We start from the raw sequence: 16,134 nt of genomic DNA, 5'->3' as shown, positions 1-16,134 counted from the left end.
AAATCAACTGAAGACAAATCAGAATCTTTGGGTGGCTTTACTTTCACTTAAATTAAATTAAATTACTGATTTCCTGGAAAATAGTTACAGGTTTAAAATTTAAATGATCAGAGTGCTTGGGTAACTCACTTGGTTAAGCATCTGCCTTGGGCTCAGATCATGATCCCAGGGTCCTGGGATGGCACTCTTGCTCAGCTCAATGAATCTGCTTCTCCCTCTCCCTCTGCATCTCATCTGCTTGTGCTCTCTCTCTCAAATAAATAAAATATTTTTAAAAATTAAATTGTCAACTTTATTGACTATAAGAATGAGAATAACAAAACCAGTGTATTTTTTTAGTTTGTTTTTGTTTATTGTTTTTTACTTTAAAATGGTAATATCTAGACTCCCATCTCTTTTCCCATAGTACCTAGGCTGCTCTCTAAGAAAATAAAGTCACCTCATTTCATTAAAAATTACATCACATTGCAATGGTATGATGGTTCTCGAACTCGTCCCTGTGTACTGAGGGTGAGGAAAATGGGAGAAAGAGGCAGACCATTCCAGATTAGTAGGTGGTAGTTTTAATAAGCAAGGGATCTTACATACAAACTTGGGTGGCTGCAAGACAAGTAGATCTCTGGACCCACTTGCCAAAATTTTAAAAGTTTCTATGGAGGCCTTAACTAGGTTTTGTCATGTATAATATCCAGATGGTTTCAATAACACATTGCTTTCTCAAGCCTGTGACCTTAAAAATGGCTTCCATTGAATAATGGAAGAGAATAATGAACAAAACATATATTCCAAAGAAAGGAGAGAGGTGAGGAGCCTCTAACTGCCCAAGTGTAACTCAGAGTCAACTGGTGGTTACCTCCTCTAATGTCCTCCTCCAACATGGAAAGAGAATCCAGACTCTTCATAATGACTTCAAAAAATTGTTCAAGTTCTGGTCAAAGTCTCTCAAATTTTATCTAATCCTACCCTTACCCACTCTCCCTAAATTTTGTCCTAGTTTTCCTTTGTTTCATGAGCACATATTTTCCTAAGGGATGTTACATATGGTGTGTCCTCCTTCTGGGAGGCCTCATTCTTCTTTCTGGATATTCTTCAGTTACCGCTCTCAATTTATGTCACCTTCCAAGAGATTCTCACTGTTTGACAAAGATACAATAGTACACATCAATTCCCATTTTTCTAAAATATTTTTTAAAAGATTTTATTTATATATTCATGAGAGACACAAAGACAGAGAGAGAGAGAAAGAGAGGTGAGACAGGCAGAGGAAAAGCAAACTCCATGCAGGGAGCCCAATGTGGGACTCCATCCCAGGGCTCCAGGATCACCCCTGGGCCAGAGGTGGCGCTAAACCACTGAGCCACCTGGGCTGCCCCATTTTTCTCTCTTATATATACCCTATTATCATTTAGAGCACTTACCATAACTAAGGAGGTTTTTTGTTTGTTGCTTTTTTTATTATTATTGTTATTATCCACACCTCACAAAGATGCTTCATGAATGCAAGGGCTATGTATGTTTAGTTTGTGCTGCATGCTAGATATTAACACAATGTCTTTATTATCCTATGTATTCAGTAAATACTTGTAGAAAGTATGATCAGATGCATTAATTTATGGATAATTTGAGGCAGGTTTCTAGCAATTAATCCATAATCTAACAGAAGTGCATTTTTTTTTAAATTCACAACTAGCCCTCAGAATCTTCTTGATCTTTCATAGATCTTATTTAAAAAGAATATTTGGAAAAAAAAAAGAATATTTGGGATTTTTACTAATCATGACATTTTACGATCTGCTAAATATGGTATGGTAAGCTAAAAAATCTAGGCTAAACAAAAATAGTATAAAATATAACTAATAGCACATCAAAAAATTAAGATAGGAAGATATATACATTAGAAATTAAAACAGTTGAATTTACAATAGAGATCTGTGGGAGAGCAAAGTGTCACTACATGCTATTAAGATTCACAAATTTGAGCATTGGCTAACTAGGAAAAAGTAGGTAATTTTCTAAATAGTAGAAAGTATAATAGTGATGAACAGGTATAAACTGGTTGCCTAACCTGAGTATGTCAGGGTGAGGTTTTTGCATCTTTTGTTTATTGCTTTTGCTTTGTTTTCTTTTACTCAAGAGCTCTGAGATGTTTTATGCACACTGAGAGATAAGGAAACATATCAAATAAGTGTCCTTTTTGACAAGAGATTAGAGACGTGTAATAAAGGAGTTATATTAGGAAGATAATCAGTTATATTGTTTATTGTGAAGCTTAAGCAGCATAGTTAAATAACCTAAGTGCAAAATCACTGTGTGCCTGGCAAATCACACACATCTCTGAACTGTAAAGCATATGTAGCCCCACAAATTGAGAAGGCAGAAAAATAAACTACCTGGGTTTTCACTAAAATAGCCTGAGGAAATAATGTCTGTGAAAAAGTTCAGAAATTGTGGTAAGACACCATCTTGGAATAAATCTTTAAATGTGAATCATAAGTTAGAGATGGAAACATAGATTTTTTCCATAATACTGAGTGACAATAATACTATAGATAGTAAAATAAAGGTGCATGAAATCCTTATTTTTGACTTAATGCAGGACACTTACTATGTGACAGAACAAAACCAGATCATATTTTCCATATGTTGTTTGAGGGAAATTTTCTGTAGTTAAGGGGATAAAGAAAACTTTTTAAGTAGAGACATTTGTATTAATTTCCTATTGTTGCTGTAACTTATTATCACAAATACAACACCTTAAAACACAAATTAAGTGCCATATACTTCTGGAGATCTGAAGTCTAAGAATGCAACCTACAGGGCTGCATTCCTTTGGAGGATCTATGAAAAACTCTGTTTCCTTGCCCTTTCAATTTCCAGATGTCACCCTACATTCCTTGTTTTGTGGTCCTTCTTCCATCTTCAAAACCAGAAATATACAATCTTTTCTACTGTGTCTTCTATTTCCACTCTTCTCTTACTCTTCTCTGATTCTTCTTCACTGTAAGTATCTTTGTGATAACATGGGAACCACCTGGATAATTCAGGACAATCTCATTTTAAAACCTTAACTTAATCATGTGTCCCTTTTACCATATAAGGTAACATATTCACATATTCCATGAATTATGATGTGAACATCTTTGAGAGACGATTATTCAGTGTACTATGTTACTTAAGGCTAATTCTGAAGGAAAACGAGCCAGTGACACAAAAATGGAAAAAGATCTTGTTCTGGTTTGGATTCCCTGGAAAGCACATCCAGGCACTGGAAGGCAGGTATTTCATTTGGGAGATGATACTAGAAAGTACAAGTAATAATAGAGAATTGACAAAGTAAGGAGAGACTAGCCAATAGTGTTCCAATGAAAAAGTTATCAGTGTGAGTAACTGGACTCAATCCTGCTGGGAATTCTTTGAGCAGCTCCTATCAGAATTGTATGGAATTGTATGGAATAGAGAGTTATGTCTGTCAACTCTTGTCTCTCATTGGTTGAGGAACATGAAATCCCTAGTATGATCCTGTACATGAGGGCTAAGTGAATCCCCAAAATTCTCAAGCAAGCCGTTAGACAGTAAAGCCAGAGGAAAGAAGCAAAAGTGCTTGATATGAGAGGTTGTAAGCTTTCTGTAGCTGCACTGTGAACTCAGGGGAGATTGACTAGATCTTTTTTTAAAACAACATCATCTGGTACAGATGACAACAACAAATTACAAGACACATCCAAAACATTCAAAAGACTTGCAATAAAATTCAGTATTTAAAACTACATTGTTGAGGGGCACTTGGGTGGCTCAGTTGGTTGAGCATCCAACTTCTGATCTCAGCCCAGGTCTCAATCTCAGGGTCGTGAGTTCAAGCACCTCATTGGGCTTCATGCTGTCTGTGGAGCCTACTTAAATAAAAAACAAATAAATAACTATGTTTTTCAAATAGAGAACAGTAAAGCATTATAATGCATTATATAGTTTGGAACAAACATACAATATGGCAAAAAAATAATTTATAAATGTAAGCAGAAGAGCAATGGGTTTGGTCTAAAAAGTAAGTTGAGTTGCAGACCTACACACTGGCAACAAAGTTTAGATCATTAAGAAAAGAAATATATGTTAAGAAAGAAAACAATATAACCCAATAAAAACATTAGGATTATACATGTTATAGCATATAATTTAATAAATAAAAATAATATTTTGATAATAGTATTATGGCATTCAATGGAACTGTAAGAAACTGAACATGTTATCTTTTGATAATTTTAAAGTATTATATAAATATCAATATCATGGAATCACCATGAGGGCTCAGGCTTCTACAATTGGTATTATAGCATTCAATGAAAATATAAGAAGCCTAAGCCCTCATGGTGTTTCCATGATATTGATATTTATATACTTTACAATTATTAAAAGATATCATATATTCATAGATTATATTGAAGAAACCTCCCCCCCCCCTTGTAAGTAGGGCCAGCCCTAATCCAGAGGCAGCCCATCCAGGCGTCTTCCTGAAATTTTAGCAACTAAAAGCATTCTGTTTACAATAAGAAAACCGTTCCCCCCCACACACACACCCTGATTGGAATGTCCCTGAATAGGTTCATGTTGACCCTCCCCGAAATCAGCCTGGATGCCATGTGACTCCCGCGGTTCTTTTGTCTTTAGGCAGTTTCTTTCCTTTTGCCTTTTAAAAGATCCCTGTAATTGCTAATCGGGGCTCTTTTCCTCCTCGGAGGCGGAGAGCCCGTTTGCGCAAACGTTCAATAAACCCTCTTGCTAATTGCATCTGCCTGTCTGGGGTCTGAGTCTCTGGGGCGTCCACCGGGCCATGTTGGCACCCGTGAGCCAGGGTCCAACATTTGGGGGCTCGTCCGGGATCTGAGACGCCCCAGACTCAATCCTAAGACCGGTAGGAGGTAAGACCGAGCTCGCTAAATGTCTATCTGTCTCGTCCGTTTGTCTGACTGGCCGGGTCTGTTTTGTGCCGGGTCTGTATTGTGCCTGCAGGACGCTGTACTCTGTATTCTGTATTTGGACCAGCGGGGGAGGCAGACGTGCCCGAGACCCCTGGTCCCCCTCCGGAGTCGGACTCCGGAGTGGTCTGGAAGAGGAACGGAGCCCCGGCACTCCCTCCTCTTCGGGGAGGGTCGTCGTTCGTACCGCTCCCATCTGAACCTGCCGCGCCAGTCCTGTCGTTCGTGTGCGTCTGTTCGTTCCGTGTTTTTCTTCCTTTCCTGTCCTCCTCCTCACCGCTCACCCCTTCTCTACACCCCTGGGGCAGACTGTAACCACCCCTTTAAGCCTCGCTCTAGATCACTGGAAGAAGTCGCCGGCCGGGCACACAATCTCTCGGTCGAAGTCAGAAGACTAAGATGGGTCACCTTCTGCTCCTCAGAGTGGCCGGCTTTCAACGTCGGGTGGCCCAGGAACGGAACTTTTAATATTGACATTATCTTGCAGGTGAAGGCCCTGGTCTTTCAGCCAGGACCCAATGGACACCTCGATCAGCCGACCTGGGATGACCGCCAACAGCTCCCGCAGACTCTCCTCACCACGGAGGAGAGACAGCGCGTCTACCTCGAAGCTCGGAAAAACGTCCCGGGGGCGGATGGGAGGCCGACCCGGCTGCCTAAGGAAATTGAGGATGTTTTCCCCTTGGTTCGCCCGACCTGGGACTACGACACTGTTGCTGGTAGGGAGCGGCTCCGTCTCTATCGCCAGGTACTCCTAGCGGGTCTCAAAGGGGCAGGGCGTCGCCCCACCAATTTGGCAAAGGTACGTGCTATAGTGCAGGGAAAAGATGAGACGCCGGCAGGTTTTCTGCAGAGGTTAATAGAAGGCTATACTGGCCACCGTAGTACAGGGCTCAGGGCAGAGTAAGTCAGGACAGAGTAGGGACCTGGGAGACAAAAGAGGACCACGGGTTGAACGAGACCAGTGTGCCTACTGCAAGGAAAAAGGACATTGGGTTAAAGATTGCCCAAGGAAGGGCCAAACGCAGGGACCTAAAAAGAAGCCCATTCCTGTTTTGTCCCTAGAAGATGAAGATTAGGGGTGTCAGGGCCAGGAACCCCCCCCGAGCCTCGGATAACCCTTAAAGTGGGGGGACAGCCGGTGACCTTCCTGGTCGATACGGGAGCTCAACATTCAGTTTTAACTGAGGCAAAAGGACCCTTGAGCTCTAAAACGTCTTGGGTTCAGGGGGCAACTGGAGGCAAGTTATATCGATGGACAACCGAACGGAAGGTCCACCTGAGCACTGGGCAAGTAACGCATTCCTTCTTACTGGTCCCAGACTGCCCTTACCCTCTCCTAGGCAGAGACCTTCTTTCAAAAGTAGGGGCCCAGATACATTTTCAGCAAAAAGGGGCCACTATTACTGGCGCGGGAGGGCAGCCCCTCCAGGTACTGACCTTGCGCCTAGAGGATGAACACCGGCTGCACGAGGACTCTCCACCGTCCGTGCAGCCCCTAGATTCTGAATGGCTCACTAACTACCCTCAGGCCTGGGTGGAAACGGCCGGAATGGGACTAGCTGTAAACCAGCCGCCCATAATTATAAACTTAAAACCCTCGGCCACCCCCATATCGATCCGGCAATATTCAATGAGCAAAGAGGCCAAAGAAGGCATTCGGCCCCATATACAGAGACTATTACAATTGGGCATTTTAATACCTTGCCAGTCGCCCTGGAATACTCCTCTATTACCCGTAAAAAAAAACCCGGCACAGGAGATTACCGGCCGGTACAAGATTTACGAGAGGTTAACTGGAGGACAGAGGACATACATCCCACGGTGCCGAATCCCTACAACTTGCTCAGCACCTTACCCCCAAGCCATGTCTGGTATACGGTGTTAGATCTAAAAGATGCATTCTTCTGCCTGAGGTTAAGCTCTCAAAGCCAGCCTATTTTTGCTTTTGAATGGAAAGATCCTGAGACGGGATTCTCAGGACAACTCACTTGGACAAGGCTGCCGCAGGGATTCAAAAACTCCCCCACTTTGTTCGATGAGGCCTTGCATCGGGATTTGGCAGATTTCCGAGTTGGCCATCCGGACCTCGTCCTCCTGCAGTACGTGGATGATTTGCTCCTGGCGGCTAGGACAGAACAGGATTGTGTAAAAGGTACGGGGGCCCTGCTTGAGAGACTGGGAGAACTGGGGTATAGGGCCTCCGCCAAAAAGGCCCAAATAGGCCAGAGACAAGTGACCTATCTGGGATATCTCCTGGAAGGAGGCCAGAGGTGGCTGACGGAGAGCCGCAAAAAGGCTGTAGCCCTGATCCCAGCACCCACTAATGCCAAAGGACTACGAGAGTTCCTCGGCAGTGCTGGGTTCTGCCGCCTCTGGATACCCGGGTTTGCGGAGATGGCGGCTCCCCTATATCCTCTCACGAAATCCAACACCCCTACCACTGGGGAAAGGAGCAGCAATTGGCTTTTGACAAAATAAAAAGGGCCTTATTGACCGCCCCTGCCCTGAGCCTCCCAGATGTAACCAAGCCTTTTACGCTATATGTTGATGAACATAATGGAATAGCCAAAGGGGTCCTAACTCAAAAACTGGGACCCTGGAAAAGGCCCGTGGCATACTTTCCAAAAAATTAGACAGCGTGGCTGCAGGATGGCCCCCATGTCTCCGAATAATAGCGGCTGTGGCAGTCCTGGTAAAAGACTCAGACAAGTTGACTTTCGGCCAACCCCTCACTGTGGTGGCCCCCCACGCCGTAGAGACAGTCATCCGCCAGCCCCCTGATCGATGGCTCTCAAACGCCCAGGTCACCCATTATCAGGCCATGTTACTGAATTCTGAGCGGATACAGTTTGGAACGGCTACATCTCTAAACCCGGCCACCTTGCTTCCAGAAACCGAGTCCCCCTCCCTAGTAATGCATGATTGCCACCAGATCCTAGCTGAAGTCCATGGCACCAGAGGGGACTTGACGGACCAGCCTTTGCCAGATGCTGAAGCAACCTGGTACACCGATGGGAGTAGCTTTCTACGAAATGGTGAGCGTAAAGCCGGGCAGCCGTGGTAGATGGGAAAGCTGTCATTTGGGCCAGTGCCTTAGAGCCTGGGACTTCAGCTCAAAGGGCAGAGCTTATAGCCCTAACTCAGGCCCTAAGAAAGGCTAAGGACAAAAAGGTCAACATTTATACTGACAGCAGATATGCTTTTGCAACTGCCCATGTTCATGGAGAAATATACCGTAGAAGGGGTCTCCTAACCTCAGCAGGTAAAAACATCAAAAACAGAGAAGAAATACAAGATCTTCTCCATTCCCTCTTTCTGCCGAGAAAACTGAGTATAATTCACTGTCCTGGGCATCAGCGAGGCAATGACCCAGTAGCAGAGGGGAACAGGATGGCCGATGAGACAGCACGGGCCGCTGCACTAGGCCCACAGGCCTCTCCCTACAAGTACCAGAGGCTGTCCGGACACCGGGGCAACTCTCTCTCGAGTACTCAGACAGCGACCTAGATATCGTCCAGCAAATAGGGGCAAAATATGACGAGCAAATGAAGGTCTGGAAACACCAAGGGAAGACGGTCCTGCCCCAGAAAAGGGCCAAAGAACTGGTGACTCACCTCCACCGATGGACTCACCTCGGACACAAAAAATTAAAAGCACTCCTCCGGAGAGAAGGTCAGACCTATTACATTCCCAAACTCCCCTCCCTGATCCAACAGGTAACCGACGCTTGTGTACCTTGTGCTAAGGTAAATACCAAACACCTCAAGATGCCTGAGGGAACCAGGATGAGGGGAGAAAGACCCGGAACTAATTGGGAAGTAGACTTCACCGAAATCAAGCCAGGTAAATATGGTAACAAGTACCTCCTAGTGTTTATAGATACCTTTTCAGGCTGGACAGAAGCTTTCCCCACCAAGCGAGAAACCGCCCAGGTGGTTGTCAAGAAAATCCTGGAAGAAATTTTCCCCCGGTTTGGACTGCCCAAGGTAATAGGGTCGGACAACGGCCCCGCCTTCGTCTCCCAGGTAAGTCAGTTGGTGGCCAGATTACTGGGGATAAATTGGAAATTACATTGTGCATACAGACCCCAGAGCTCAGGTCAGGTAGAAAGAATGAATAGAACAATTAAAGAGACCCTAACTAAATTGACATTGGAGACTGGCACTAGAGACTGGGTCCAACTCCTCCCTATGGTTCTGTTCCGAGTCCGGAACACTCCCACGCGCCATGGGCTAACTCCTTACGAGGTTCTCTGTGGAGGTCCCCCACCAGTAACGGACTTACTAGATTCTGCTATTGACCCTCTTGCTAACACTCCCGGTTTACAGGACAGGCTAAAGGCGCTCCAGATTATCCAGCACCAGATCTGGAAACCCCTTGCGGCTGTCTACCGCCCCGGAGACACAACCGGCCCACACCCGTTCCAGATCGGGGACTCCGTCTACGTCAGGAGACATCAGTCCAGGACGCTTGAGCCCCGCTGGAAGGGCCCATATACTGTCCTACTGACCACCCCAACCGCCTTAAAGGTAGACGGCATTGCTGCTTGGGTCCACGCCTCACACGTCCAGCGCGCCCCATCAACGAGCACCGCTGACGCCAGCCAGGACGGACCGGACGAGCCACTCCAATGGAAGCTCCACCGCACCCAAAACCCGCTCAAGATAAGACTTTCAAAAATTGTTCAATGACAGTTGTTATATTCCTACCTCTCCTAGCGCTCTTCACCTCCACCAAAGGTGACCCTCATGCCCTCAAAAGGTTAACCTGGCAGGTACTAACGTCTGGGGGTGACGAGGTCTGGTCTATAACTAAGACCGCCCCCGTGGGAACCTGGTGGCCTGACCTATATCCTGACCTATGCAAGCTAACCATAGGGGCCCCTAGCCCATGGGACCTAGAGGGATACTTCGACACCTCTAGAGCCCCTAACCAAGAAAGCCCTCCAGGGCGACTGGGATTAGACCCATGGGGAGGATGTGGCACGCCTGACAGAAGGGCCATGCTAAGCACTCTTCCCTTTTATGTCTGTCCCGGGCACCACAGAGATCGCAGGCTAAATCCCACCTGTGGAGGAGGGGAATATTTCTATTGTAAAAATTGGGGGTGCGAAACTACTGGGGATACAGAATGGAGGCCCTCCTCCTCCTGGGATTATATCACTGTCAAGGCTAACTATACTCACCCGACATGCAGCAAATGGAAAACCCTTAATTATGGGCCCTGCCAAGGGTGGTGTCATCCCCTACGGATATCCTTCACGGAGCCCGGAAAAAGGGCTACTTACTGGGCCAATGGATATACGTGGGGACTCAGGTTATACAAAGAAAGAACAGATGATGGTTTTATATTCAGAATTAAACTAAAAATAGAATCCCCAGACCCCGTGGCGATCGGGCCTAACGCGGTCCTCGGGGAACAAAGAGCTGCCCCGGCCCTAGCCGCAGGGAGCGCCGCACCCACTAACTTCGCGGTCACTCCAACCCCTCGGTCGTCACCCGAGACGGGACAACGACTGTTTAATCTTATCATAGGGGCATTCCTGGCCCTTAATCGAACCAGCCCCGATGTAACTAAATCCTGCTGGCTCTGCCTTGCTTCCCTCCCCCCTTATTATGAGGGAATTGCTACTTCAGGGACCTATAATAACATCACTAGCACTCAGGGATGCACACCCGACTCCCAACCACAACTCACCCTTACAGAAGTTACAGGACAGGGAACCTGCATAGGAACACCCCCCCCCCCGGGGCTACCAGAGACTCTGCAACACTACCACCCCGATTTTGGGGACTGATTCTTACCTGGAGCCCCAGCCGGGAACTTGGTGGGCATGCAACAAAGGCCTCCCCCCCTGTGTGTCGGCTAAGGTTCTAAATAGCTCAAACGACTTCTGTGTCATGGTGCAGATCATACCCAGGGTGTTCTATCACCCTGCTGAAACTCTAGAAAATCAGTATGATAAACATCCCACCCGTTTTCGGCGCGAACCTGTCTCCCTAACCTTAGCCGTTATGTTGGGACTAGGGGTCGCTGCTGGGGTGGGTCCTGGCGCAGCTGCTCTGATCCAGGGCTCACGACGTTCTATAGAACTCCAAACAGCTGTAGATGAGGATCCACGGACACTAGCGCAGTCCGTTTCTAAGCTAGAGCAGTCCCTCACCTCACTCTCAGAAGTAGCACTTCACAACAGGAGAGGCTTGGATTGACTAGTCCTGAAAGAGGGAGGACTGTGTGCGGCCCTGGGAGAGGAAGGCTGTTTCTATGCAGACCATTCTGGAGTCATCAGAGACTCCATGGCCAAACTCAGGGAAAGGTTAAATAAAAGACAAAGGGACCGGGAGGCCCAGCAGGGCTGGTTTGAAAGCTGGTTTAATCAGTCTCCCTGGTTGACCACCCTAATCTCTACCATTCTGGGCCCTCTAGTTGTCCTGCTCCTGCTGCTAACTTTCGGCCCCTGCGTCCTCAACCGGCTGCTCCAGTTCATCCGAGAAAGATTGTCTATTACCCAAGCTCTGGTATTAACTCAGCAATGTCGGGCCCTCCAAACTGAAGAAATAAATGTTCCCTAAGATTTTAAGGTTAAAATCAGCCCAAACAAGAGGAGGGAATGAAGAAACCTCCCCCCTTGTAAGTAGGGCCAGCCCTAACCCAGAGGCAGCCCATCCAGGCGCCTTCCTGAAATTTTAGCAACTAAAAGCATTCTGTTTACAATAAGAAAACCATTTCCCCCCCCCACACACACCCTGATTGGAATGTCCCTGAATTGGTTCATGTTGACCCTCCCCGAAATCAACCTGGATGCCATGCGACTCCCGCGGTTCTTTTGTCTTTAGGCAGTTTCTTTCCTTTTGCCTTTTAAAAGATCCCTGTAATTGCTAATCGGGGCTCTTCTCCTCCTCGGAGGCGGAGAGCCCGTTTGCCCAAACGTTCAATAAACCCTCTTGCTAATTGCATCTGCCTGTCTGGGGTCTGGGTCTCTGGGGCGTCCACCGGGCCACGTTGGCACCCGTGAGCCAGGGTCCAACAATATAAAGCTTATACATAACATAATATAAACGATGAATGTATTGAGTTGTCTCATGACCTAATCAAGGCACATACACATTTTTCTTTCCCACCATCCTTTTAAAATATAATCAGTATGGAGTGTTTCTTCCTTTTTAATGAGATAAAAATTTCTCAGATGCATAACTTATTTTAGTAGCCTTTTACATAAAAGATTGTGAGACTCTTTAGGTTGCAAACACAACTTCATTTTGGTCTTCAGCATCTCCATCATATTTAATCGTAAAACTTCTCCTTATCCACAAAATGAAATTTAAACTCAGAATTGTATCCATGTAACCTCAAAGGACAGGATCTGGCATCTTGCCCCTTCCATAATTAAGGATTTTAGCAATTCAAAAGCAATCATTATCATTCCTCCCTCTCTTTCTCAAGTCAACTCCTTCCTTCTCTCCCTCATTAGCTGTAGCTTAAGACCCTGCCAGGGTCAATATGGAAGGAGGCAGAGGGTTTAGAGGGTGTCTGATGAGTATCCCTTGCATATGCATACAGAAAACAAGCCAACTAACCCTACCTGAGAAGACAATTTAGGAAGTGCATCTCCATGTCTACCACAGCCTACCTACTTCATTGTTCTGCTCTCTTTCTTCAAATATGTTTGAAGAGCAGGTCCTAGAGAATTCCAGTTGTCCTTTTTTCCTTTCCTTCCTTTCTTAGAAAAGGAGAAATGACAGCTCTGTTTGCTCCAGTTATTCTTAAGGCTACAATTTATACAAATCATCTCACCAAAACTAAGATGATATTAAGTTAAAACAGGATCTCATGTTCACCATCTGGAAGCATGATGGATTTGTTAAAATGTTATGGAGACATTGTTTTAATAATACATTATTATCAAATATACAGTTGGTACTAATGGTGTTTATTGACAGATCCATCAAGCACATTTCTACCCTTTCAAACTCAATATATACAAATTTGAAACTAGCATTGCATTGTACATGAAAATAACAATGAATTTTGCCAAATCAAATGCATAAAGTAATAAATGTGGAGCACTTTTATAAAAATGCATTCTCACTGTGACGTATGTAAAAATTACATATTTCTGATTGTGCACTTTTGTCCTGGCATTACACTGCCTCAAATTATACATAAGATAAAATGGCCCAACAACTCTTATAACACCTTAAACAAACTTGTTAGTACTCCCTGCAAAGACAAACACAATTTATTGTAGATGTCTAAGCTTTCTTATTTTTCTGGCTACAGCAAAAAAGCTTGAAAAATGAATGTAAATTTGCTCATACTGGAAATGGATAGTATATAAAACAAGTGTGGCAACCCTTTGTTAACGTACCTCAAGGTTACCAAGAAATATTGAAAATGATAGGTCACAAGGTTTCACCCAGATAGAAAGGGAAATGGCCCAAAACAGATTTTAGTCCCATATGATTTCCCTCAGTCTCAACATTTGTTTCCTTCCTAGGGCAAAGATCAAATATGTTTTTACCAAAGGAAAGAAAATAACTTTCCTCAACTAATACTAACTATTCTCTCTCTCTCTCTCTCTCTCTCTCTCTCACCAGAAGCAAGATTTACTAAAAAAAAAAAAAAAAAAAAAAAAAAAAAAATGCTGTCCCATTATCTACCTGTACTTAGGCAGGCAGTTCTTAACCCTCACTGCACAATGAAATCTTTTGGAGTTCTAGTAAATTATACCAATTCTCAGTCTTCACTTCTCCCCCTTTAAGTTACTTTTTTGTCAGCAAAAGTAATATTTTTTTGTAAGACCACCAGGTGGTTCTAAGATATATTAGGGTTGAAAACTATTGCAATATCTAAGTAATCTGGAGAACACACACACATACACCCTATAATTTTTATCTCTTAATTATAAAGATTTATCAATCCAATGTACCTCAAATGCAAATTTTCACTTTATATAAGGAAAAGCCCAATCTCATATTCCTGATTAAAAGTTTAAATAGTGTTTAAATTGAGTATAACATAAAAGGGATAGGTTTTATGTGATATGGTTGCATATGATAAAAAATAATATTCTCTTTTATAAGCCCACGTTCAAGATATTCTAGAAGGAAGAACAAACTTTTTTCCACCCTATTGATCTATATAAATGAAAATTCTATTATGTTGTCTTAGTTGGTTCAGGCTGCTATAACAGAATACCCAAAACAGGATGGTTTAAATAAGAGAAATTTATTTCTACAGTCCTGGAGACTAGGAAATCCAAGATTAAGGCACCAACGCCAGATGCAGTGCCCTGTTTGCAATTAGCTAAGTTCTAGTTGTGTCTTCAACATGGCAGAGAACAAGAAAGAGGGAGAGCAAGCTCTCTGGTTTCCACTTATAAAGGCACTTATTTGTGAGGGCTCTACCCTCATGTCCTAATAATCTCCCAAAGACTCCATCTCCTAAATACAATCAGATTGTGGACTGGGATTTCAACATATGGATTTTGCATTAGACACAAACATTCAGTCCTTAATAGTTGGCTAAGAAAATTCTAAATTTTGAGAACAAAAAAGCCACTGCTTTCCTGTATATATATATATATATATATATATATATATATATATATATATATGTGTAGGAGAATCATATATCCATTCTTAAAATGTAATACTAAGCAATTCTTCAATTAAACACACATTTTTAGGGCAACCCAGGTGGCTCAGCAGTTTAGTGCCGTCTTCAGCCCAGGGTGTGATCCTGGATACCCCAGACCGAGTCCCATGTCAGGCTCCCTGCATGGAGCCTGCTTCTCCCTCTGCCCATGTCTGTTCCTCTTTCTCTCTCTCTCTCTCTTTCTGTGTCTCTAATGAATAAATAAATACAATCTTAAAAAAAAAAACACACATTTTTAAAGGACACTTGGGTGGCTCAGACTAAGGCATCCAACTTTTGATTTAGGCTGAGGTCATGACTTCAGGGTTGTGAAACTGAGCCCCGAGTCAGACTCTCGGCACAGTCAGATGCTTGGCACAGGACATGGAGCCTGCTTAATATTCTCTCTCTCTCTCTCTCTCTCTCTCTCTCTGCCACCCCTCCCCCATGTTCTCTCTCTAAAAACAACCAAGCAAACAAAAAACCCACAAAATTTTAATTAAAGAATTACTTGAGGGATGCCTGGGTGGCTCATTAAGTTGAGCATCTGCCTTTGGCTCAGAGCGTGATCGTGGGGTCCTGGTATTGAGTTCCGCCATCAGGCTCCTTGCAAGAAGCCTGCTTCTCCTTCTGCCTGTGTCTCTGCCTCTCTCTCTCCCTCTCCATTTATTCATGTCTCTCATGAATAAATAAATAAATTCATAAAAAATTACTTGAAAGTATAGAAAATATGTTTGAATGATGTTTATCTTTTGACTCAGTAATCACATGATATGGTACCAAGAATTATTTTAAGTGAATAAAAATAACTTTATTGTAGTTTACTATTATATAAAATGCTCTAATGTCTAATATTGATGGTCGATAAACAAAAAATTAGTAAGACATTTTTACATATACTGATATTTTAAAAATAAATTTCAAAGCTTGTATGTAAGATAAAATTAGCATAACAAGATGCAACCTCAACTTATTTTAACTAGGTTTAGTGATTGTCCAAAAAGTAATTCTCAAATTAGAAAAAAAATGCTTAATATATATCAGAACTATTATATTTGTATTTATAGCAAGTTTTTAAAATAATTCCAACAAAATAGACATTTTCTATTAGAATTTTAAATAACTGTCATTTGTAGTACATTTTATTTTACTCATGACATAATCTTCAATTTAATGATATATTTCTAAATATTTGGGGGTGGGAATTTGTTTTTTTATCGTCTATTAGAGGAATATCAAATGTTTCTAAAAAGCAACCATCATTTTCACCATATTTACTATGGCAACAAGCTTAGTTATCATGTGCATATGGTTTATTTTAAGCAGATGTATAATTATTCCTAAAATAAGCATATATATATATATATTCTTAAAAATCAACTTTTTAAGTTTGAAGTTGTAAAAAGTGGTAGCTTTAAACCACAGAACATAAAATCTTTAAAAGTTCCATTTTTCTTCTTTGACTTTGAATATTTAGCATGCCAGACATGAAGAAACCTATATTTACTTACTAGAATAAAACAGT

General features: G+C 43.1%; 1 protein-coding gene across 1 annotated transcript; it reads left to right on the top strand.

Annotated features, from left to right (window-relative positions):
- The first annotated feature begins 4,294 nt into the window (after window positions 1-4,294).
- LOC129502460 (uncharacterized) lies at window positions 4,295-10,136 on the top strand. Its single transcript, XM_055314059.1, has 6 exons — window positions 4,295-4,319; window positions 6,733-7,125; window positions 7,865-8,008; window positions 8,427-8,645; window positions 8,865-8,998; window positions 9,302-10,136. The coding sequence occupies exons 1-6, from the start codon at window positions 4,295-4,297 to the stop codon at window positions 9,662-9,664; spliced, it is 1,278 nt and encodes a 425-aa protein (XP_055170034.1). The 3' UTR covers window positions 9,665-10,136.
- Window positions 10,137-16,134: the final 5,998 nt, after the last annotated feature.

Source organism: Nyctereutes procyonoides, unplaced genomic scaffold, assembly GCF_905146905.1.
Source record: "Nyctereutes procyonoides isolate TBG_1078 unplaced genomic scaffold, NYPRO_anot_genome, whole genome shotgun sequence".
NCBI lineage: Eukaryota > Metazoa > Chordata > Mammalia > Carnivora > Canidae > Nyctereutes > Nyctereutes procyonoides.
Note: the sequence above shows the minus strand (reverse complement) of the source record. Positions and strands in the feature narration are given on the sequence as shown.